Genomic DNA, 26,017 nt, shown 5'->3' on the forward strand with positions numbered 1-26,017 from the left:
ATGGCGGAGGGTACCACGACTCTCAAAGGCTTGCGAGCCCAAATGGGTAAGAAATATCTCGGCAGTTGCGGTTATTTATCACGCAATTGTGTCTTACAATGTAGTAATCACTTTGTAATGTTTGCTGGCAACTGCCGCCTCTAACCGGTTATTTGAACGTGTTGTAACGCGGCCAGCTTTTCTGGCTAGTAACGTTAGCTCGCTGTCTGGTTATCTGCTGACAATGGATGCGGAAAAATCTGCAACTTCTCCCCTTATTGAACGTTATAAGTTTGATGTAATTTACCCATCCATAGTGATAAACGTCGTGAAAAGCTAGACGAGCTGGTTTAACGCGCTGCACGTCAAGTAGCTAACTTGCAGTTAACGTTAGCCAAAGTTGTAACGTTATATTTTGTAGCTTGAGAGCCGCTTGACATATCACGACTTTACTTGTCTGGCGCCTAGCTCACCTAGCTTTGCTTTAGCTTTGCTATACCGCATTTTAATCACGTTGTCTAGCAAAATGCTGCTGTGTGAATATATTAGACGAGGATCGATAGACAAACTCTAAATGTTTGGTAAACGAAGCTAACCGCTTTGTAACTGACATTCTGTCTGTAGTTTAGACAGCGTTGCTCATCACTTGGGGATTATTGTCAAAAGTGATAATCTGCTATCCCTATCAGGAAGAGTTCAGGAAGCGTTTTTGCTGTTCTGTTCACGCCTTTTGTATTAAGATTGACAGCCATCTGAGTTGATGTCTGCAGTAGAAACCAACACACAACTTTTTTTTTTCTAGCCACACTTCAACCGGTTCACAGAACATGAGCAGTTTTGTAGCTTCCTGCTCAAAACTCTTATCTTATACAAAGTGTTTTCTCTCCTGTATTCATTGGTCGACTGTTATGCTTATTGACATATGGCATAACCCCCCTCCACTCTCCAGGGAGGATAACTATAACAATGTCTGACCTGAATTTTGAGATAAAGCTGGAGGGTCAGACACTGTCAGCTCTGAGCTCTGTTAAGAGAATAAGGCTGCATGGTTGCCTTTCTTGAAATATGTTGATGAAGTGATGAAAGAGCTTTGGTTGGATCAGCAGCCCTGTGTTCTGTTAAGCAAAAGGCACACTGCATTTTTGTAAATAGTACTATGTAGACCAACTGCAGCAGCAAAGTCTCTATCAATGCATCTCATCCATGCCTCAGCTGGCCCCTTCCAGACTTGGACATGGATGTTTACTGTGTCTGCATCTGTGGGCATGAATGCACAGTTTGTTATGACTTGAGCAGCAGTTGGTCAGACAGTTTTTTTTTTTAGTGTTTTAGGGTAAGAGGGACTTTTCTGCATACCCAGTGTGGGTGTAGGCATGTTTTACTCCTGGCAACAACTGAACCATATTTAGTACTGATCTTTTTCCTGTTTCCCTTAACTTTTCCATTCAGTATTTTCAATCTGGAATTCACACCCACCCAATTCTGTGGCTTTATGAAAATATCCACAAAGTTCAGAGCGAAGTGAAATGTTTGAATCCTGGCTTTGTGAGGAATAAGAGGATGTCAGTTTGCTCGGCCTTCAGTCAGAGCAGAAGACTTGACAATAACAAAAATAATGTTAGGAATCTAGCTCATGTGCATGGTCATTTCCACAAGAATGTGAGCAAGGAGAAAAAGTACCCTGCTATTATGCAGGGAGATCACACTACTGCAAGTCACACTGCAAGGTTATCCTGATCCTGGCTCAGCAATTGCTGCTGCAGAATTAAAAGCATGAGAAATATTTCTGAGCTGGTTGGATTTAACCAGAGGAGGAAATGGACCAGCCTCAATTTCAGTGTGTAGTTTCTGGGATCTGTCTCCTTATCTTTGCTCTTCTAGCACAAATGCCCCATCCCTGTTTTATTTGAAACTTTTAAAGTAGATGATGGGATGTATCACAGTATAAGTGTGTGCACACACGAACACACCAAAGATTTGAATAGCAAAACATGTTCATTTGTATAGGCTGTAACCAAGGTCAGCCTATTATCAGAATAGTTTTGTTCACAAGGTATCACTTGATATGTTTATATATCATAATTATTTCTATTTTCTTTGTGGATTGTTGTTGTTTTTCTTTAACATCAGAAAAGACTTACAGGCAACACAGCTTCATGCACATACACAAGTTCCCTCCCATATTTGTCTAGAGAGTTGGGATGGTTTTGTGGATAAGTTCCCATTTAGAACCAGTTCTATATTGTCCAATTCTTGAGAGATCTATTTCTTGTAAACATTGTAAACAACTACATAACACTTGGATGTGCATTGCCTATGAGGCACAGTGTCAGAGTTTGATTAATGTCGTACTTGACGGCAAAAAAGATCGCCTGTGTGAATTAGGGGTGTAACAGAATGTATTCGTCACAAATTGTTGGAACAGGATGTTTGGTTCGACATTCTTGTTTCTAACTTTATTTGGTTTAGTAATCAAATAATTGCACATGTAATATATTAATATAGTCTTTACAGTTCTTGCTGCTTCTTGGTATGTAACTAATGATTACAGCATACTTTATACTTTATTGTCAACTTTGACAACTTTTGTTTTAGTATTTTAGTATTGAACTTTTAGGGATATATCTGCCATTTTCATAAAGAGAGTTGGTCATATATTTTGTCAACAGAGATTAAGCCATAAAACTAATTTAACACTTTAAAACCTGTACTGTATGTACTCTGTTTAGCCCCCAACATCCTATCATAAAAAAAATAGATAAGAGTCAAGCAACAACTGGATTGATAATGAATTTGGATATGATCAGATCTTTCCAATGTCCACCTCCACAAGAGAGTATGGTCCACCTGGAAGAGGAGACTCCCTAGGAAAGTGGGATGTGTCATCGTTATCCTGCCAGTACTGCAAATAGCCATGGCTTACCTTTGCATGACAGGTCTTGAGTAATCCTGTAGAAGATCTAGTGTGTTTGTGCGTGCATGTGTGTGCACGTGTGTGAGCGTGCATCAGCAGTGTTATCTGAGGACTTGAAATCTTGAGCCTGCGATGGGAAGCTCTATGGCACCATAGATGGCCAAGAATTGTAATGTTGTTGTTTTTTTGCAGCCAAGTACTACACAAGGTGAGTTAACTGATTTTGGACAAAATTAACAAAATAAAAGGAATTACACGCTGGTTCAAGTTGTTTCAGTCTGTGAATTAACCTGTATGTACTTGCAGTACTCAGTGGCAAATGGTTGTCCACCCTTGCATTAAGCAGTGCGGACACTTCCTGTGCAACAAGCTACTTATTTGTCCCATGCTGCAGGGCACAGTAAAGGCTGCAGTTAGAAGGAGGGAGGTAGAAAAGAGTCCTAACCCACTCCTGCTTCCCCATTATAACAACATTGTCTAAAGACGTATCTAAAGATCTTGCTTGTCATTTAGAGAACTAGCATTTGACCAGTGTTAGCATTCGACTAGAAATGTTATGATGTAATGCAGGCTGGACTGTTTCCTGTTAGGTGTTTTTGTCTGGCCTGCAGAGCCTGGTCATTATCAGCCCCCCTGGTGGTCTTTACTGCTGCTATAATAACTCAGCAGCCTGAAGGTTGGACCAATCAATAAGTATATGTGCTGCACTTAGAATGTTTTGAACTGCTGGATGATGCTGTAATTAGTATCAGAACCAGATTAATTATCATTACAGTAAACTGCATGATGACTTTTTTTGATGACCACATGATGAGTGGAAATGGCGCCGTCCACCCACTGCAGACTGGATCTTTGACTCTAAATGTTTGGCCAACACTACTACACTTCCCTGAACTGATTATCTAGCTCAGATAATGCCATTGATCAGTCTGGTCTGGTGTGTAATTCGTTAATTACTAGTGTTTTTGTTCCTCCAGCATACTGAAGTGTTTAGCTCAGTCTGTTGATGCAGCAGCAATGATGTATGTTAATGTGTGCAGATCTCCATAGTGATGGAGTGATGAGAGACAGCTCCTCTGATTGGCTCTTTTCATTTCCATGAGCACACCTGGCTCTCTTTAGGTCTGTTGGGATAACAGGATCTCTTCCCTCATCTCATTTAAGCACTTTAATCAACACATGAATGTGTGTGTGTCAATGGAGAGTGTGTGCTGTCTTATTTAGCTTCTACAGAACAGTAAGTTCAGTGAGTAGGTACATCCACTGTGGTTGTGGCATTCAGAAAGTCAGTAAAGTCTTTACAGCCTCAATGTTTGTGACAGAAAGGCACATTAAACTGGATATTGCAGCTAGTGATTTTGTGCATAAGTAGTCTTGCGCCTACAGAGTCTGCATGGTTTTAGTCTAACAGCTGTACTCAGCTCCTTTCCTTTCCTGTCTGCCTTTATTTCCCTGTAGAGACCAGAGAATGCAGTCTAAAGCCTGTCATGTCATGGCAGAAGGTCATACTATTGAAGCTTAATATTTGGGTTCTTTACTAAATTGTTAACAGTATTTTGTGCAAGTTAATACTGTCGAGCAGCTCCTTCATAGATTTTATCCTGAATCTGCTGATCATGTGTTTTTTCACAAGGTTTACTGTTGATAAATAAACTGTATACTGTACAGCCCAAATGTGAAGTAATTGTTCCGTATAAGCTGCCACTTCAAAGCTTTATTGCTCTGTTCTATTTGTTTAGCTACGAATAATCTCATTTCAGAGTCCATGTCTTCCTTGATAACAGGCCCAAGCATGGTTGAGAAGTTCTTCATCCATCCCAAGCTGCTGTGTGTATCACTTAGCAACAGTTACACTGTTACACAGAGAGCTTGGCATTTTATTTCCGTTGCCTTTATATGAAGGCAGAGACAGACATGGTGAGATATGATGTGGAACAAAGGTTCTGGGCTAGATTAATTTCTGTTTTATTATCTGCACAATTGATCACTGAGCCATCAAGATTCAATAGCTTAGCAGCATCTTTTTAAGTCTTTTTTTCTGGAGAGATAATTGTGTACTTTGGGTGTGATTCATTCATGACCTAGAATTAGATAGCTCTTTCTTCTGAATGTAGATCAGCTCCTTTAGCCCACAGTTCCCCATCTGTTTTTCCTGTCTATTCTCTTGAGTAAAAGAGAATGTCTGTGTTGACAGAAGGTTAATAGCAGTTTCATCGGTGACCCAAAATCCATATGCTAACCTACACTGTCTGCTAAACATACAGTGTGATACATTGTTTACATGCACCATAGCATGCTAAATAAATACAAAACAAACTGTGTATAACTGTGAGCTTATGCAAGTTCCCTTGTTTGCTTTGAGGTCAGTGTATTCTTTGTTGTATTGTATGATTCCCATCACATATATGAGCTCGTGGCACACTGATTAGAGTAATTATTAAGAGTAATTAGTTACTCTTGTGTATTGAAAAAGCTGTTAAGTGTAGTCAAATCAAGGCTGTTTCTCCTTAATTTACTCACTGTTTAGCTTACTCACCAGTAGGGTTGAAGAATGGAGTCTGAGAGCAAAAGTGAAGTGACCTGTACACTTCCACTGGGCATTAGCTGCAGACTTTGACCCTCATAAGCTTCTTTGACTGGAGAGCATTGATGCTGCAGAATACAGATAATCAGTGCATGACTACTTACCCTGTCAGTTCTCTTTGCTCTGTCCAGCTTCTGCTAATTCTGCTATCTGGTTTGTAACAGGTACTTCAGGAGGATTGTTTTGTCAAAATCACTGTGACAGTTATGTGATCTTTTGAAGACAAATGTCTGTATCTTACCTTGGTGGCACGTAGCAGAAAATCTTTGGTTTGCATTTTGATGACTTTTCAGATTTAGGGTGGGAGACGTGTCAGTATTACAGGGAGACAATATACATTTGTCTACCATTGGAGTTGTATCACAATATATATTTCTATTGCAAAATAATATTACACATATCCACCCCTATTTCCGATACATATGTTGAGCCAACGAAACGTTTAGTTCAGTGCAACGCCACAGCTCTCGTTAAGTGTAGACAGAGATGGTCAAGACTACAATATTGTCAGCACGGTTATCCCTGGCTTGGAGGGCGCATATGATCATGACTCTGCACACCATACCACAGTCATGCTATACTAAGCCAGTGGAAATGGGGCATTTCTTTGCTTGTCTCTCTTATCTGAATCAGGACCATTGTGCTTTAAGTACATTTGGTCAACATTGGTTTGGCTTTTCTGTGACACTACATCAAAACAGTGGGGTTGTGTCATGTTGACAAGGAAATCTAATCTTTATATTTATTTTTCTACATTAAGGTATGTCATCAATGAACTAATGTTTGATGTTCTTCATCCAATTGATTCGGTGGATAAAGGTGCTTGTGTTTTTGCCTGTTCTAGTGCAGTTACTACAAATTGCATACATTACGGCTAATCATTTCCCAAAGCATACCATATATTTTTTTAGATAGATAATTGTAGGCTTTCTTCCATGCAGTCACTGTGTGCACTGAATAAAATATAGTATGAATACAGCATGTTATGTGCTGTAGATGTGGTTTATAGTAACATAAATGGGCTCAAACTTGTAGAAGCAGTCTGGTCTTTTAATGTAATGATAATAATGGTAATTTTGACATAAGGTTTAATCAGTATTATTATACACAAATTGCAATTATTAGTTTTGATGGGTATGGCAACAGTATAATTTTATGTTGGTGCTGGAGACGGTGAGAGACTTGCAGAACACAGTGAAGTGTTCATCAATAATGTGAATATCACATGACTGACCATCGTTTTGCCTCTTTGTCAGCAGTTCCGTAATGCTGAATACACACTGACACAGAAGGAAAGAAACAGAAGAGAGACTGATACTAGGGCTCATAAAGCTTGATCATGTCCTCACTGTTTCCTTCCTTCCTGACCCTGGATCTTCTCATCATGATTTTCCTGTGAACAGTTTTGGCTGAAGAAAGTGCTATTGACCGTTTGGTGATCCTGGTGGGAGAGTTGATATATTTAAATGCATGTTTGTAACCCATGCGATAATCTGAAATTGCTCAATAGTCGATGGGTATTAGAGCAAAATGGTTTTCATGGACACTGACATTTTCTCTCTGTGGTGCCAAAAATCACATCCCCAAAAACAAACTTGATTTACAAATTGTAAAACAGAACAGTTTGCTGCAAGCGCGTGATGACTTATGCATTGGCACCGGATGATTTATGCTGATATTCTGGTTTCTCAAGATGGATAAACCAGTGCAAACGGTGATTGTGTGTGTGGAAATTTGTCCTATATTGATTTTATTAGGCTACATTTTTATGTTTTAGAGAGTAGTTGTGTTTAAAATTATAATGTTGTGGTATACCAGCTCACAAGGGTGTGATTCCAGACATGTTTCTCACAGCAGCCCATCCTCCCGAGCTTGTCACAGAAAGCAGTGTATGGCTGGCTGCAGGGTTGACCATGAGCGGGGGGGGGGTTATGTCAGATGGCTGAATAGCTGGATTGTTCTGTAGCTTCAAATCCGTTGGATCTTTCTAGAACCAGCATTCCTATGACGAGCAAACAAAGCACAGAGAAAAAACGTCTGATTTAAAGTTGGTTTGGAGTACCCCAAGCAACTCTGTTTCCTTGATATTATTTGATATACCTGCTTTGTTAGACATGACATGATGTGACTCTAGTTTGCTGTGTGTGTTTTCTCACATACAGCTGCAGCTGCACAGGCACAAGCCGAGGAGCGGCGCAGCCTGGCAGGGAACAGTCCAGGACCTACAACCAACACATCAGCTAAACCTCAGGGGTGTAAGCCAGGTAAATGACACCACACCTTGACACAGAAACAGATTGGTTCTCACAGATGCTGCCCTGTCACCGCTTTATTGTCTTTCACAATCTGAACCATTAGATGCAACACAATCCACTTCCACCACCCTCTCTGTGTGGCTTACAGCAGGTGAACCTTAGTCATCATCTTATTACTGTAACAGTTGACAAAGCTCATTAATGGCAGTCACATGCACACATCTGCCTGTCTGATTCGCAAAGCCTTCTACACTATGCTGCATTGTAATCCACCCTTTGTTCTCTGAATATGCATTGTTGCACATGTTTTACCTTTTAACCGCTTATACACATGTGTGTGTTTGCAGTCATTGACGGTGCCGCACTTAGAATAGACGACCGACTGCGAGTGGCAAAAGAGAGGCGCGAGGAGGCAGACAGACAACAGGGTAAGAGGGCGAACCCAGTTTCTGTGTGAAATTATTTCAGCTCTAACCTCCCTAACAATATGTGAAATTTACCGTGTTAAATGCATTGACATAACAAAATGTCTATTTCTTGTTTAAAACAGGAAATCATTACATTTTAGTGCCAAGGATTTTCTCATTAGCATCAATTTTACAAGTAATTTGTCATAAAAATGGTGAATATAAACCTAGGCCTTTTATATAGATATTTTAAAAAGTCCCTGATGTTCTTTATAGGCTCTTTAATTAAGGGATTATTGCTTGAAGCTGTTCACATGCATAAGAAGAAAACTTACTAATAAGTGACTTTTTCCCTGCACGCACTCTCTGTCCATGCACACACGTACTGTATGTGCGGTTAGCTTTGCGAGATTCTCAGATCATGGAGCGGGAGCGCAAGGCCAAGCTGCAAGTGGAGCGCCAGATGGAGGAGCGTCAGAAAAAAGTTGAGGAACAGCGAAGAAAGGAGGAGCAGAAACGATTGGCTGTGGAGGAGAAGAGGAAGCAGAAACAGGAAGAGGAAAAGGTAGATGCAGCATGGGTGGAGTCTTGAAAGCCTCAGAGCAGTGCTTGTTGTTGCTCCGTTGTTTTGACTCTTGTGACTAAAATAATTACATTTACCTAGAAACACAGGTTTATGTTGCAGTGTTTCCTTTATTTATAAAAAAAGAAGGGGGGGGGGGGTGAATAAGGACCGTGTTGTGGAGTCAACAGTACAGTTATGACATCCTTGGGTCTTCTCCTCTCTGCTTGTGGTTTAGGCATGAATGTTGCTCTGCTGTAAATGACTTGCATTTTTCTCTTCCCTTGCCCGTGTTATGCTGCAGGAGCATTATGAGGCAGTGATGCGGCGGACATTGGAGCGTAATCATCGAGTGGAGCAGAGGCAGAAAAGATGGTCCTGGGGAGGACTGTCCTCAGACACAGATGGACGAACAGGTAGAGGCCCTTTCTTCACCTTAAAAGTTCACCCTTTACTTTTTGCTTCTCTTTTCAATTTGACCTTTATCAACCACTTGCCATGGTGCATTAAAGAGCCAGTTAGGATGCACCAAAACTTCTTCAAAACAAGACATGATCATGTTTCATCACAGTTGTTGTTTTTTGTTGTTTTTTTTGCAACGGATGATAATGCCAGATTAGATTTGAGGTTTAGGTAATTAATTCTGTGAGTTGGCCAAATTACACCACTGTTAACTGTGTGTGGTAAAAGTGCTCTCATGCTGGTATTCATACACATGACACTCAGTCAAATGTGGTTATTTTGAGAAAGGCGCAGTACTCTGTCTTGTTATTCAAAAATACAGAGAGGTGACTGCGTCTCACCTCAAAACCTAGCTGCTATAAACTTGGGAGCTATGCGTGAAGGTAACTTTGGCTGCCATATTCACATTTGTGCTGAATCACATCTTTGGAAGTGATTTTCAGGGGCAGCTATAATACTCAGCCTTGTTAGCAGCTAGTTGGGTATCAATTAACCATTAATGCATATCATATCATTTTTTAAAGCTCATCAACTTAATAGCTCCAAATCTGAACCCCCAAGCAACGAAGGTTGTCCTTTTCAGACTGTGAAAGTGGAGAGCTTTCAACAATCTAAATTGGTTAAAGCTGAAAATATAATCAGATATTGCTAACAGTATTATCACATGTCATTAGCTGTCAGCAATTCTGCAAGCCCAGTTTTTCATGCAGAAAAGCAAAAAAAAAGCCAATTTATTTACAGAGATCTGAAGAATTGCATGTAAATGACGATTGTAACTGTCATGCTCACTCTTTCTCAACACTTCATGCTTGAGATATCGCTTGACTGCTCTGTACAATCACTCCCACTGTTTGACACTCGAATGTTTGTAACTTTGAAAATACATACATTTAAATTGCGTCATTGTCGGGGTACCAAGTGATGACTTTTTTTATTTTAGTGTCAGAATTGCAAATACTCAGGCAAGTGCATTTCATGCTTTAGGCACTGGGTGTCAAGCAAAGGCTGATGGCTACCAGCCAGGTTTCATCTCCTCTCTCTTTCCTTGTGTGAAGGATGTGCCTCAGCATCTTTTATCGCTCCTCTCTGAGAGCTGTCTTTTCCCACAGGAGACTCTGATGCCAGCGCCTCATCTCCAGTAACTATAGTTATCTCTCCTGCCTCGCCAGAAAAGCCACCAAGGAGTCGACAAGGTTTTGTTTGTTGATAATTTGCTCATCAATGTAGCAACACAGCATGGACTGGCACTGGCACTCCAGATAGCTTACCTACTATCCCTCCCACCAACTCCCCCACCCCACCAACCCCCACCTGCAGTCTAACTGGCAGTTTTTCACTAACAGTTTGTTTTATAAGGTCTGTGTTCTGAATGTGCCTTGTGTAGGGTGAATAGCTGGAAGTGTAGCTTTTAGGTTTTTCACTCACTCACACCGTTGAGCACTTCCAGGTCACATGGGCGACTTTGCATGGAAGCCCAATCGAGTGGCACACAAAATACAGGACTATTATCCGTTCTGGATTCTCTGGCATGGACCATGTAATGTTGTTGATGCTCTCCACTTTGGAGTCGTCCAACATAAGCATCTGTTGTTTACTAACCACCATGCCTGGCTCTAAAACCACAACAACCTTGTTATGGTTTGTTAAAAATGTACATTCAGCATATTCATACTTAATATCATGTCATTTGCTAAATGTGCATCACTACATGTGCACTACATTAGTAGCTCATTAGATCAATGGGTTAATAGGGATATTATATCAGTGTATATAGTTTTTTTTAATGTATTTTTGTTTTCGATTTATTTATGAAGCAACATATCACCCAATGCATATTGGGGGGTATTAGGATCTTGCAGAGCCTTGTACTCCCTTGTGTGCACCCAAATGCCCTTCCCCATTGGCCAACCTCCAGTGTAAACCCCCCCCTCCCTTGTTTGTCTTTCCTCCTCCCTCTTAGTGGACAAGCGCTCCACATCCACCATGAACCTGAAACAGCCGTCTGAGGCTGGCATCAGCAAACGCCTATCCTCTTCCTCTGCCACCCTCATCAAATCTCCCGACAAAAGTAAGTCTCCTCTCCCACCCCTCCTCCTTCTTCCCCTCCCTCCCTCCCCACCACCCTCCCTGCATTCTTGTGCTGCCTTTTAACCAACGTAGAATGTACCAGACAGTCTATTATCAGCCAGGTAAATGTTTTTCATTGATGATTAATGTACTGAGATCTACCACGTGACCAACTGTAAATTATCTGGAACAAACCCACTTTCTCTACAAAGCCAAGAGTGAACTCTGACCCCTGTGTTCTCCTTATCCAGGGTTTTACACTCGAGCTCACTGGATTACAGACAGACTGGTAAAAACAGCTTTAGCTCTCTGTCTCTGATTCCGGCTAATGATGAATTAGCATGGCCTCCCAAATCTGCTGTATCCATTGACTATGCACCTCTATTAAGTACTGAATCAAATTTTCAGAATCAGAAGGGGTCCCATGCACCAAATTGTGATTTGTTTATAAATGTACTCGTAGTGGTATAGAAGCCTGTCGCATTATTCCTGAGCATATTTTGATTCACAAGAAGTGTATTTGATTCCTGCAGAAAAAATAATCAACGTAATCATTTTATTTGTATCTCTCCACAGCTTCTATGGGCTGCCAGTGCCATTTCCTCTTTCAGATATTGATGATTTCTTTGTACATGTTTAATATTTATACTTTTCCTTTCCCAGGCCTATGAATATATTCTAAAAAGTCTGAGGGACGTTGTACCATTCACAAGAGAGTGCTGTGTAAATTCACCATTGGGTGTTTCATCATTGTCTCTCAGGTGTTAGGCAGAGGAGTTCGTCTTGTAACCGGTTGCCTAGCAATGGCAATGCAGCTCAGGCCAGTAAGGAAGACGGCAAAAAGCTTCAGGTGGAACAGACAGGTGCTAAAGATCCCCTCTCCATCCCACACTATGTTTTCATAACAAAGATGGTGTAGAGTACAGTACACAATTTGCCAAACCACCACAGATTTATAGAGACAACATTCATTAAGTTCCATTATAACTTAAGCTCTGTCACAGCAATTACAACCACATAGCAAGCTGACCTTGTACATGCTATTGGTTTAAATTATTAATCAATTAGGGAGCGTCAGATAGTATGATCAGATGGAGCAGTTACAACTCTCCTCTGTGTATTTAAGCATTCAAACTTGGACATGAGCTGCTGTCTGCCGTAGCCTGGTGACTCACATAAGGCCGAATGAAGTGCACATGACTTGTAAACTGTCTTTGGGGATTCCTTGTTCACTCCTTCCTAGTGCCTGTTTGGCTATAACTCCACTTTCATGTCCGTAGGCCGTTCCATGAAGAAGAGAAGTTCCTCTCTCACACGAGTAAGTGTGGGCAGAGCACAGACCCCTGCCAAGCCTGATAAGGGGACAACGGATGATCAAGGTGGCAAGCATGAACAATCAGCAATCATTTCTTTCATGCCACTGTCTGCATTGCTCAGACGTCCTTTTTTGAATAACAAGCATGTTGCTATGATGTTAACGGCTTGCTCGTTCTGAATTTGCTTTGTTTTTAAAACCACATCAACACTGTCGGCTACTAAGAGGTTTTGGGGATAACATTGTCATTTGGCTCAATTCAGTGTCATCAGCTATAGGGGTCTTTAAACTGGCCAACTCTCCTTTCTATGTATTCCTTCTTTCTGTCTATGTTCTCTTTCAATTACATTTTGCTCGCTAACTGCTGAATTACCCCTAGGCAGCTGCTAAGCTTGTCTACACTGTTGTTTGTCTGTGATTAACTAGGAGCACTGTGCTCGTTCCATGTAACAGATCCTGTACTGTGCCATGTTTCTGCCGTCTGATCTTGTTTTAACCTTTTTCTTTGTCAACCCATTGGTGGTTTTGCTGTGTGCCGTGTCTGCACTAACACAGTGTATTGTTTTGTTGTCACAAAGTGTTGATTGTTTTCTTCCTCCCAGATGACGTCATAGCTGGATTTAAGTCGCTGGGCTCGTGCTTCAGTGTGGTGTGTGTCAGTGCCATCCCACCATAGCACCCCCAGAGCACAGAAATGACCACAGCAACTCAGCTGTGTATTGCCATTAACCACCAATGCTTTTGTTTGTCGTATAGCCATGTCATCCTCTTCATGCAGATGATGAGTTGTAAAAATGTTCCTGTTCTGTATACATGTCTGTTCTGTGTGGTTAGTCTATGCAATAATACAACACAATCACCATCATTCATACTGACTTAGTACTTCTCATCTGCAAGAATAGCATTTTCTCTAAGTTATTTAACCCCAAAGCTCCCTCAACATCCTTTTCAAAGCTTTAACCTCGTCTCAGACTAATAACCCAGATTCCTGATATGTAATGATGATATAATATGTGATAATAGCCCAGAAACCTGGGTGCCGAGCAGCGAGCTGTGCTGCCATGCTCCGGGGGCTAGCACTCAACAGCTAACAAAAAACAAGCCTGTCTGCAACAGATGTCTTGTCAGTAAGGGGCTCTGAAGGGAAGTGTGACTCTGCACTCTCCTTTAGAAGAGCTAGCATTTAGGGACTTGTGGCAAAATCAACCCGTCAACACTCTTCTTCTGGTATAATTTCTACTTTGTAGCTTAGGTAGCAACAACGGCCTAAATGGGGAATTGTTAATTCTTCCATTTCATGGGAGCAAGAGCTCTTTGTTTCTGCTGTGAAATCAAGGTCTACCATAATATACTAACTTGTTCAATACTGATCATTGTAGTCAGCCTCCTTATTCTAATCAATTTGGCTCCTCCTTAATCTTAACCACAGAAACTTTTGCACAGCAGAAGCTGAAGAACTCCTGCCTGGTCACAGACATCTGCCCTATCAATTTTAGTCTTTGGTTTCTTTCACTTCTCATCTCCCTACCCAATAGTATTCCTCTGCTGTCTTTGAAGTTCACTAATGGTTTGTTTTTTCCCATCAGCACACCTCCTTCTGCCTCACGGAACCATTGATTTTACCTCATCTTACTTTGACTACTGTTTTAACTGATCTTCAGTTACCAGACAATCAGTCTTTGGTCTGTCTCAGTACTCTTCCGTGGCATCCTTTCCTTGCTGTCTTTTACTGACTATCCTCATTTTATTGAATGTTACTAAAATGACAGCATAAAGACAGTTGATAAGGAGCCCATGTAAGATTATTGGGACTTAACCTTTGGTTGTTTACCTTGATTCTCTCCTGTTGGTTAAATCACATGGTGACCTTTCTAAACCTAATTGACCCCCCCTCTACCCCCTCCTTCTTTGTTTTGCCTTCATCCCCCATTCTCATCCACTCTTTCCTTCTTGGCCTTTTTGTTCTCCCCTGTTTTTCGGGTGATTTTTCGGCCGTGTAGCTCGCAGGCCACCGGCCAGCACTGAGGATGGAGGGGTCCTTAGTCGCCTGCTCACCCCCACCCAGGCCTCACTAGCTAGGAGCAAGAGCGCCGCCGCCCTGTCAGCTGAAGGAACAGACGCTCCAGGTAACCTCCGTTTAGGAGACCCTGACAGAGAGGACGGATGGTTAGACACAGACCCTGGTCCTCCCCTCTTACCCTCATTTTATCAGTATAAAGTCAGACCAGTGACTCCCAGTATCACTTCAGTAGATCTGAGCTCATCCTAGAGCCCTGCCTCAGACCCTCATGCTTTTGGAACAATCCTTTCAAAGTGAATGTTGGCCTCCTGGTGGTGGTGGAAATATAGAAGTCGCTGCACAGCTCACTGTGTTTAAAAGCCACTATTGTAAAGATCAGCTGTTTGTTATGTATGTACAGTAGTTATTTGCAGCAAAGTACACTCATGTGAGAGAGCATAGTTACTCGGTAAATATTGACACATACACACACACACACAGGTCCAGCTCACATGCACTCTCAGATCTGGCACAATTGGCTGTTGTGTGCTGTGCTGAGCTGAGCTGAGCAGGGCTGACATGGCTGGGAGCATTTCTCTGCATCTGAGGAGCCTCAGAGTCCATGCTGGGAGATTTGCTCTAAGCTGCTTACCTGTTGGTTCTTGTTACGTCAGAATCAGACTGTTGTGCTATTACATGTGTTCTGGTAGTGTGACTGGAGTGCCGGGGACTCCAATACACGGTGCTGAAACAGACATTACTGGCATTTCCATAGAGTATATGGGCTTGAAGTCACCATGTCTCACAATTCAGCAGGTCCCCATTCTGGCACTAGATTTTGGGCTGACATTTTGTAGTAAAATATACTCTGAAGCCATCTAGGTGGGGTTTCATTTTGCATGCCTTACAATTCAAGTGACCTATTTCTTTATGTCATATGCTACGATGGGAGTGATCTGCAGTACAAAGGCAGCAATTGAGAGTATACATAGTCCTAGACTCAGCATAGACAACCCATAATGAATCTGCACACATGCTGATGAATTCTGCATTTTTCTTGTTGACTGTATTTTTTTAGTTAGAAAGAACCACACTGTAAAGCACTGACTCACTTCAAAGCTGCAACTGTATTCCCCATGTTGGTTTTAGGTTGTGGTGTTTATTGACCGGCCATTACAAACCCATTAGCAGCTATAGATCTTCTTCTAAGTATAGCCCCAGTAGAAACATGACACATCCGCATTAGCAGTAGCAGTGGGATCTCATGGCAGGGTAAATTTCATAGTCACCATAGCTGCTCGGTATGCAGCCGGAATGAATTACAAAACACATTTGTGACCAGGCTGTGGCAGGGAGAGTTCTCCAGGTCCTGGGATTATCAGGGTTAATCCCTCAATCTGAGACAGCAAGCTCATAGCTAGTGGACAACAGTATTTACTGTCCTTATAACTACAGGCTACACTTAAAGTCAGTGCTAAGGACAGTGCTTTTCAACCGTTGCCATTCCAGGTTTGTAGAAGCAGCTCAGCATCAACATTTGGATCAATTGGTCCTGTTAGAAATGTGTTTGTGTGTTGAATTCTTTGGCACAAGCATTACCTTACAATTTCTAGAGAAGGCTTTGTCCTGAAGCCGTAGCATATGTTGCATTTAATGTCTGATCTGGAGTCTGGAGAGTTAGAGTATAATTGCAGGACGCACTCAAAGACCGCAAATTACCCACATTTTTTAGTTACTGTAAGTTAATACATCAAAGACACTATCAACATTCATTATGCGTTTAGTGTACTAATAAATCTGTGTGATATGTGTGTGCAGTGTCAGTTTTTGTTGTACTGTGTTGGTGGTAGGTTTTATGTAGTGTGTTGTGTGCTGTGGTGCTTGGTGTTCAAGTTTGTTCATGTTGTGTCCGATGGCTTTGGCACCTGTGGAGTGTCTGGGGTTTTTGTGAGATTGTTGCTCTCTGCTCCTTGTGTCTCCAGTAATTTCCAGCCCCATCAAAGCTTCAGAAATCAAGCTGTTGCCTGCCTAAAGTGCTATATCTAACAAATGGCCCTTTTTTGTGCTCTTGTCCCCTTACAAAACACTTCTGCATTTCTTTCAACCATCATCTGCCCTCCCTTCCTCTCTCTCTTTCTCTGCCACTTTCCCTCTCTTTCCCCTCCACTCTCTTCATTTTTCTCTCTCTGCTGCTTTGCTGCCCAACTCGGCTGCTTATTGCGCCTCCCATTGGTTGTGCTCCCCTGGCCCTGCGATGACTGTGTCCTTTACCAGAGTGTCACCTGTGTCCTCGCTCAGCCTCTGCCAGTCCCCTGCACCCACAGCGTGGACCCGTGCGCAGCCGCAGCATTGACCGACAGAAGAGCGGAATGACCACCTCTGTGTCGGCCGACGGAGCCCTCGACCCTTCAATGGTGAGAACTTATGGTTAACGTTCATGTTACTAACACCACTGGCCTACAAAGAAAACTGTTTGAATCAGACATATACAAAAATAAATATATAATGTTGTTAATGATCAACTGAAGTGAAAGCTTTCACTGCAGATAGTTGTTTTCCCGATTGTCGTCCCTGTCCTTAAGCTGTGTTTTTTGTATCCTCACTGACTAAGTATATCTTATATCTCTATGAAAGCTACTTAGCATACGTGTGTAATACGGCAATGCATAAAGTAGATGACAGACTGATATTGTTTCCCAGAGGAGGTCTGTTTGCTTGTACAGTGTTGGAAGGGAAAGTTGCTGACAACGATTTGATAATGTTTCATTTAGTGGTCAGTAAACAGAGTTTGATGCTCAAATGTCAGTGTTGTTTTGAAAACCCTATTGTAACATGACATCTGTTTGTTATACTTTAACTGGTAATGATATCTCAATTTGAGAATTTTACTAATTAATTTATGAATAATTACAATTGTTTTACATCCCCATGTCAGTCAGTTGCATTTACTGATGGAGAAACCTGGGTGATGCTTTAGATGTCATTTCTAATCTTATCCATATGCAAACTACAGAGTAATAATGGATACATTTAAGTTAGTCTTTAAGTTATCAAAAATCTTTTTGAAACTGTTGGAAAAATCTGAATACAATATAGAGAATATTATACAGTACAAGGTAATTGCTGGAAAATAACAGTGCTGTGTCTGTAAAACCATGTGATGCCTGTTAATGACCAATATTATGCTTTTATTTCCTTGGGGAAAAATATGGGCAGATTATAGAAATATATTTTTTTAGTTGACACATAGGGATACCTTTTCCAGAAGCTACCTGGAAACCAGGATGAAGTTGAAGGCACACAGGTCTTAAGTAGTGATAACAAATGTAACCTTTCCTATATTAAAATGACATTGCTCAGAGAAATAAGTGCATGACACCAAAGACTCTGATTTATATGCACATATCCGGCTACATTTGCCTGTCAAAGTACTTCTGCAGGATGCCAACCATAGGGAAATGTTGTTCCTCCAGCTGTTCTCTGACTTTTGCTGGTCACTCATAATATGAATTTGCTCATACATTGCCAAATTGTTATCCTACTTACTGCTTCTGATGTCTCAGATGTTCTCACGTGCTGGCCAGTAGTGCCTGGCTCTCTCTCATAACCTGCCAGTCCTCCTCCTCTTCCTCTCTGTCTCATGCTACGACAATGAGGCCCTTCATAGCCAAAGGGATGCACAGTAGCCTAATTATTGACAGACCACGCCATGCAAAGCAGGCGCCCCACCCTGACCCTCAGGCCCTAATGTCAAAAGACTTTGCCTTTCCTCACCATTTCATTGTCTTCTCTCCTCCACATGCACAGATTGGTGTGGAGATAATTGAAATTCACAGCCTATAACTTGAGCATTGCGTGACACTTTGGTTAAATTGTGTCTTTCAAGTCAGCTGAGTTAGGCAACCTGCCTAGAGTGGGGATATTTCTTTAAACATTAACATTAATGGTTAAAAAATAAACAATTTATGTTTTCCATAAGCTTCTTTGTATCCATCCTTTGTTCATAAAATGATATTATGAGCCGTTTAGGGCTGTCATGGTAAAGTATACAGTAAATGGCTGTTACTGATCTTTGTTTTTGAAATCACTTCTGGACCCCCCCATCATACAAAGACACTCTGTCTATATACTGTTCTATACTGTGTTAAATTGACATAAATGGGAAATTAATGTCCCTGTTGTAACTGTACACCAACCTGCTTTTCTTTCCCATCCTCCCAAGAGAATTGTCAAGCTGTGTGACCAAAGCTAATACAGTTTATAAGAGCAGGTCAAGATAGATCTTTCATAGATACATAAAATGCATTGTATCTAAGTTTTGCAAGTACTAAAGGGTTGGCTTGGGACAGAACATTTGAGTGTCACATGGTTGACCTTGCTGTGTCCTCTTTCATCATGTTTACAGTGCCAAACACAGCACATGGGCATTATAAATAGATGAATTAAAACCTGACCCATGGCCTCCTTCACACCTACATTGTGTCACTGTTTGAAATGCAACTGTGTGAAACTAAAAGAGGCAGAGACAGACTTAGAGGTTAGTGGTAAATTTTCATTTTAATTACAGTTATAATAGGCATCCAAATTCTGTTCAAATGTAAAGATAGACCAGTGGTTTCCAACCTAGGCCACCAGACCCTTTTGGGGGTCCCAAGATCAACAGACAAAAGTGTTTGTGATTAGTTGTGAGTTCTTTGCATGATCCTTGTTCAGTGATAGTCATAAATAACTTCTTCATTTCTGTTCCATCTCTGTGGAACTACAGAAGGACAAACAGTTAACATCGCCTGGAGGGCAACGTCCCGCCTCCCCTTCTACTACCCTGGGGCGCAACCGTTCACCATCCCCAGCCCCCAACCCTGCCCCAAAGAGGACCCCCTCCCCAGCAGCAGCCAAGTAAGACTACAAACCCTCTTCAATACAGCTTTAGTGATATTTTTACTTCAAGTGTTTTTGAGAGTTTGGATGCAGCATTTAATTTAGATTTCATTATAAAACACAAATGAAACACAACTCCCACTTTCTTCTTGCAGGCAAAGTTCCAGGACACGCCCACCCTCACCTGGTGCAATGAAACAACGTCCCCCATCCCCCCAGCCTACGTCCGCCAAACCTCCACCTATCCAGAAACCGGCTCTCACTCCAACAGGGCCCCCCACCTTGCGAAAGAGGGACTCCAAGTCCAAGGATCTGTGTCCTGTCCAGGCTGTGCCTCCACAGTCCTCTGATTCTAGCAAGACCAAAGAGAAAGATGGTGAGCAATTCTCAGTGATAAGAATCCACAACATACATGTTATTGTACTTCATAAAAATATATCTAACACTATAGAAGGTCTTTCATATTAGTACAAAACATGTAATACAGGTCCATATAAAGGCAGACTTGACAACCATGGTCAGCTGACAGATTTTAATTAGTCAGTACCAATATTTGCTCAGACTGTTACTATACTGGTAACCAGGATGTTTGCATTGGTGCATCGAGACATGCTCTCAAGTCAGGGAGGGAAGTGACCCAGCGAGACAAGCTGAAATATTTTTCATCATAACTAAATAAATATTACTGAAGCTCCAAACCTACTTACAGAAAATATATATTTTTTGTATTTTACTGAGGAACATCTAGTTCCGGATAATTAACTATGAATAATTTGGTATCCCTTTAATCTGTTGCAAGTAAAGATTCCTAAACAAAGGCTTCGTGCTAGTCATTCTCCACATATTCATTGTCCAGACACTTGTTCCATTTACACTTAACATTATATATACTGAATTCAGGGGAGTGTAAAAGGATGTAATAAAACCCCAAGAGCTCTTGGATCCAAAAGAAAAATAGCAGGGGGTTTGTGCATTAATACATTGTTAAATTGTCCATTAATTAATTGTTAAATAGCTCTTTTGGGAAACCAGACTGTTAAAGAATAGTTTTCTAATTTTATTGTCATCTCCTTTTTGAAATGTTAGCAAACTTAGCCACTTACCAGAATAATGCAGCTCACCTTGTTCCCTTTTGAACATTTGAAGCTCTCTCTCTCTCTCTCTCTCTCTCTCTCTCTCTCTCTCTCTCTCTCTCTCTCTCTCTCTCTCTCTCTCTCTCTCTCTCTCTCTCTCTCCCACCCTGGCTTTGAGCAGAAGAAAATCTCTGCTCTTAAAGCAGTACTAAATCATGATCACAGTCAGTTTGATTTGAAGATAATAAAGTATTATCATCTATTTTAATAGACAGACCATATACAGAATCGTGTGTGTGTGTTTGTGTGCTGCAAACTGACGTGGCAACAGCTCAGTTTGCAATAAATCTCAGTGGAGCAGGAGACCTATTAAGTCCCAGCTGGAGTCACATCCTGTTACAGATCTGGGGTTGTTGCTGCTGCCACCGCCTGGAGAGACTCACACACTGCAAGATAAACTAGCTTAGTAAAGGTTTAATACTACATGCAACCGAGCAAAGACCGTTATCCACTGTGCATTAGAAAGATGAAAAAACAAAATTGTTGTATGTGGTGCAGTTTAGGAGCGCACATTTATGTTTTGGAACGTAGGAAAAGGTAAAATACATTGTCATCATGATATAAAACATTTCTTGAAAATCAAGTTGAGAAGCTTTAAAAATAACCAGAGGAATGTCTGGTTTAGTCTCCCCCTCCAATCTGGCCTACTCTCTTTCTCAGTCATCACTCGTCCTCCAGACACCAGCATACTATGAAGGGCCAGATGCTGTGGCCTCAAGTCAGCACTACATTGAGAAATGAGGTGCTAAACGCATCTTCTATGTTTGTCTTTCCACCTGTCAGCCTCGGGAACCAACTCGGCTGCTGAGGCGGCCAAGATCCTGGCGGAGAACCGCAGACTGATGCGAGAGCAGAAAGAGAAAGAGGAGCAGCTCAGGGTACAGAGGGAGGAAGAGGAAAAGTAAGGTGTTTTTTTTCCATTTTGCCATCATTTTGTATATGACAGCAATGCATCAGATATGATAACAACAAAGCACCATCGACTACACTGTTGTAACTGCTGTAAAATTGTTTTCAAGGGAATTGTAGTTATTATTAAGTGAAACCAAACCATGTGAATTGTTAAAGTATCCATACAGTATATACACACCTAAGAAAAATGATAAATTAATAGAGCACTGCAGATTATCTTTTATAGGTATTAAAAGTACAAATAGCAATTGTATTAAGCTAATGAGACTTCTAAGTTAAAAGTATCCATACTGTACTGTTACCCCTTACGTGTCCACGTTTAGAAATGACCTGTATTTATTTGTCATTTGCTGCTGTTTCTTTAACACCCCAGGCTGAGAAAGGAAGAAGAGGACCGTTTAGCGGAGGAGGCCCGACTGAAACGCCTGGAGGAGGAGAAGAAGCTCGCAGAGGAGAGGAAAGTTAAAGAAGAGGAAGACGCTCGCCTGGCAGAGGAGGATCGGGTTAGACTTGCAGAAGAGGAGGCACTGAAACAGGCCGAGCTCCAGAAGGAACGCGAGGAAGCCGAGGCCAAAGCCCTGGAGGAGGCAGAGAGGGTCCGCCAGGAGAGAGACCGCATCATGCAGCAGAACCAGCAAGAACGAATGGAGAGGAAGAAGGTATGGATAGATTGACTGAGAGAATCATCTCTTTATTTGGGTCTCACTTTGTCATCAAGAACTAAATCAAATGGTGTTTATAAAGAACTTGACTTGACCAGCAGGACTACATCAAAAGTCAGTCACAGAAAACAAGAATCATTTTTAAGTAATCAGTCATAACATAACCAGAGAATGTTTTCTTAATGCTGCCACATTGTGTTGATCCAGAAATCTGCTCTATTTTTCCATTTCAGAGGATTGAAGAGATAATGAAGAGAACAAGAAAAGGGGACCAAAGTGACTTGAAGGTGAGCTCGCATTCATTCGGCCCGTACGTCTCAACCATCTGCACCGAGTGTATGTTAACATGATGTTTGTGTCTCCTGTATAGAGAGAGGCAGGAGATGATGATAAATACACACAGGAGAATGAAGATGAGGGGGAAACCATGAGTAAGTGTTCTCATCCTCTAGTTTTCACATTGGATCAGAGTGCATGATGATTCATGCATCAGTGTTTTTTTGAATTTGGTATTCTGGCTCTGAGAGTGAAGGTGTCTCTTCTCCTCTTTGCATTTGTTTGCATATTCTTTACATAAATGACTTGTATGTGTGCACTTATATAATTCTCAGTGTGACTTGTGACTTGTATCCAGGCCAGACAGATGACCTCACCATGGAGGCCGACACAGATGAGTGTGGTCTGTCCTCCGGTGAGGCGGAGGAGCAGCGAGAGGAGCCCCTGGGCAGCGTGAATGGAAAACCAGAGACAGACAACAAGGAGAACAACAATGGCATAAGCACAGATGAGACTCAGGCAGTAAGGTATGACTTTAGAAAATATAATGAAACCCAGAAACTGCTGACAATATTGTAATTGTCAACTGCTCAACATAGTGTACTCTGAAATGAAGAACAAAAGGGGCAAAATGTGTTGGTTTGTATGTAAAATCAGCAGCCACACATTAATTGTCCAGCAAAGCACCAATTTTGTCACATTTGCTTCCAGCACTTTTGTAAAGATTCTTCAGCGCCCAGCTGTTTTAGGAACTTACTTTTCAAAACTGGAACTATATATTTGTTACCCGTTTTTAAGGATTTTCTTCTTCAATGGGAAAGACTTGGCAAGGAAGTCGGAAAGTATTGAGATATGGACTAACACATTGTTGGTTTTGGCCTTGTTGAAATGTATAGAGTAAGACCAGCCTTATCCTTTATTGGACTGGATTTCTTTCTGTCATCATGCACTCACTTCTCCATCTCTCTCTCTCACCTTCTCCCACTACCTTTTTACCCCCTCCCCTCTCCAGTCCAGTCCCTAAGGGCCGCCTCGTTGAGGGCTCAGAGTTCCTGAATGAGCAGGACTCCGCCAAGGTGGGATTGGTCTCAGGTCTCAATGGTAAATCCAACCAGTGGAGCTTTGAGGAACTCATTGACCTCAACGTCCACTCCAAGACCCGGCCCCTCATCGAGGCAGAGGACTGTAACCAGGTCTTGATTAACTGTGACGGGAGCTCAGATGGGACCAGGGTCGCCTTCGAGGACAAGGGAACCCCCGTCAACACCCTGCATTCCTCTAATCAACCCATAGAAGCCCTGTCAGGTGAGGAGTCAGTCACACTTGTTCATCTTTTGGGACTTACACTTTTTGACAGGAAGTAGACTGTAACTCTTTTCTCCTGTCTCTCTGTAGAGATTTGATGCTGCAGCCGTCGCTGAGAAGACTCTTACTGTTGCACTCGTGAAGTTCAGCTGAGCTCCTTTAAAAAAAAAAAATAAAAAGTCCTCTACCAGTTCCAAACTTCTTTCTCCTCCTCCTCCTCTTCCAGAGGGAGGAGCACAAAGTGAAGCGAAAAGGCCACCCCAAGTGCTACATTTGCACCCTAAATGATGAGGAAACAAATATATTGAAATTATATATAAAAAAAGAAACGTTATGCTTCAGGGAAATTCCATAAATTCCTTCAACGTGCTTGCTTCAGGTCTCTTTCCTCTTCCTCTTGTGTTTAGTTCTTCTCCAGTTCTTTTTTTTTTTTTCTATGTTGTGTCCAATTTCAATGATGTTTTTTAAGAGTTGTGTCTTTGTCAGGGGTGCATTGTTGTAATTTATTAATTTTGGCTTCTTTGTTATTGTAATTATTATCATATGTTTTGTCTTTTTTTTCTCTTGTATGAGAATATTCCAGGACACATGCACATTAGGCTGTGTGGGTTGAATATGAGGTTAATATTATGAGTTAATGGAAGGTTAATACATTCTGTTCTGTCGGGTCAGGAGAGCATCCCAGGTTTCACATGTGATTCATCTAAATTTACTTGACCGGCTGCTTTTTGCAGCATCCAGCAATATGGCCTTACCACTTCTTCCCCTGGCTCTCATCTGTAAGTGTGAATATACTAAATTGCTTGTGCTGAAGCTCACACACGCACAGCTTAGCAATCATCAGTCATGTTCTTACAGTGGATTCTGTGTTCATACTTCACCTCTCAGAGCTCTGTCCTTTCAGTCCTAACACACACCTGCTTCCCAGCTCCTCTCACCGTGTGTTTCCTTTTTCGGCCACTGGAGGGCTTCTGGCTCCAGCTGTTACATCTGAAGCTGACGAGTGTTGAGATTCATGACAACACTAGTGAATTCACATGTTAAGTGACGTTTCAGCAGTTTGTTGATTTAGGACTCATGGTCCATTTAGATTTTGTTATTTTTTACATATGTATATAGAATTTATGTTTACTAACAACATCATTGTAATTTACATCAGAATCTGAGCTGCATCCAGTTTTTAGTCTCATCTTAAGCGATGACTCCACAGACTGCACAACACAACTGTTTGAATAACCGTAACATACTGCAGCAACTCCAATAGTTTCATTCACAACTGTGTCTGAGCTTCTTAAGACGGTATGTGTTTGTTACCGAACTGAACTCGAATGTTCGACTGTTCTGTCACGATGTTCAGAGTTCACCTTTTTGCTGAAACTAAAAATCAGGTTTTCAATGATCTGGTTTTAACTCGAGCTTTACCGACACATCCACGCACACTTTCCCATTCATCCTCACGCCTCTGTGGCTCTTACATTCATTCACATTTCTTGAAAATTCCCAACACACTAGCTCAGACAAAATGCATTTCAACTATTTTTTATAGTATAAAATTTGGCTGTTTGTTTATATATGAAAATACATTTCTACATATATTTAAGTGTTATTGTATTGTGTGTATATATAATCAGTATTAGGCAAATGAAGCCATGTTTAGGATGGAGTGGCGTCAGGATGTGGATAATTGAAGTCTCTGTGTATGTGACTGTGCTATAAGTTAGGTTTCTGTTCGACAGGGGCTACGTTTGGGCACCCTGGTAACCCCAAATTTACATAAAGCCCTCTTCCACAAGAGCTCTGCAAAACAAGGGGCCAAGTGGGCACCAACTAAGTATGCTGTGCGCGTGTGCGTGTGCGTGTGTGTGTGTGTGTGTGTGTGTGTGTGTGTGTTTGAGAGCTGTCAGCCCCATATCCCCCCTGATTTTGAATATTGCCTCACAGAGACTTCACAAGTTGACATTTTGATGGCGAGCAGAGTAGTTACAGCCCTTGGCAACATGTCTGACCCCGTGATAATGGCTGTGCCTCTTCATGATGCTTTTAATGTCATTAGAATATGTTTTATATTGTGTTGTCGGATAGTTATGGTTGGTTTATCAGCTCAGGTCGCAACTATTCTACTTTTACGTCCACCAAACAGAATATGACATGGGTCAGACATGTTTTCTGTCTCTTCTGGATTTTTCATGAGTTGTATTAAAATCTTGAAATTCCCTATGCTTGAATAGTCCAAGCACGAGGTTTGGGGACCTTGATTTTTGCCTTGATGTCTGCTGGCTTTTACACCCTCTTGCTAACTAAAATCTC

The 26,017-nt window shown here is 41.5% G+C and overlaps 1 protein-coding gene across 1 annotated transcript; it reads left to right on the plus strand.

Moving 5' to 3' along the window:
• Positions 1-24,118, plus strand: map7d3 (MAP7 domain containing 3). Its single transcript, XM_070913441.1, has 21 exons — positions 1-46; positions 7,640-7,741; positions 7,836-7,883; positions 8,080-8,160; positions 8,541-8,704; positions 9,006-9,117; positions 10,273-10,356; positions 11,124-11,231; positions 11,992-12,093; positions 12,511-12,609; positions 14,546-14,671; positions 16,819-16,958; positions 19,310-19,440; positions 19,578-19,798; positions 21,339-21,456; positions 21,841-22,126; positions 22,363-22,416; positions 22,500-22,560; positions 22,764-22,932; positions 23,418-23,710; positions 23,801-24,118. The coding sequence occupies exons 1-21, from the start codon at positions 1-3 to the stop codon at positions 23,806-23,808; spliced, it is 2,553 nt and encodes an 850-aa protein (XP_070769542.1). The 3' UTR covers positions 23,809-24,118.
• Positions 24,119-26,017: the final 1,899 nt, after the last annotated feature.

This window comes from Enoplosus armatus, chromosome 10, assembly GCF_043641665.1.
Source record: "Enoplosus armatus isolate fEnoArm2 chromosome 10, fEnoArm2.hap1, whole genome shotgun sequence".
NCBI lineage: Eukaryota > Metazoa > Chordata > Actinopteri > Centrarchiformes > Enoplosidae > Enoplosus > Enoplosus armatus.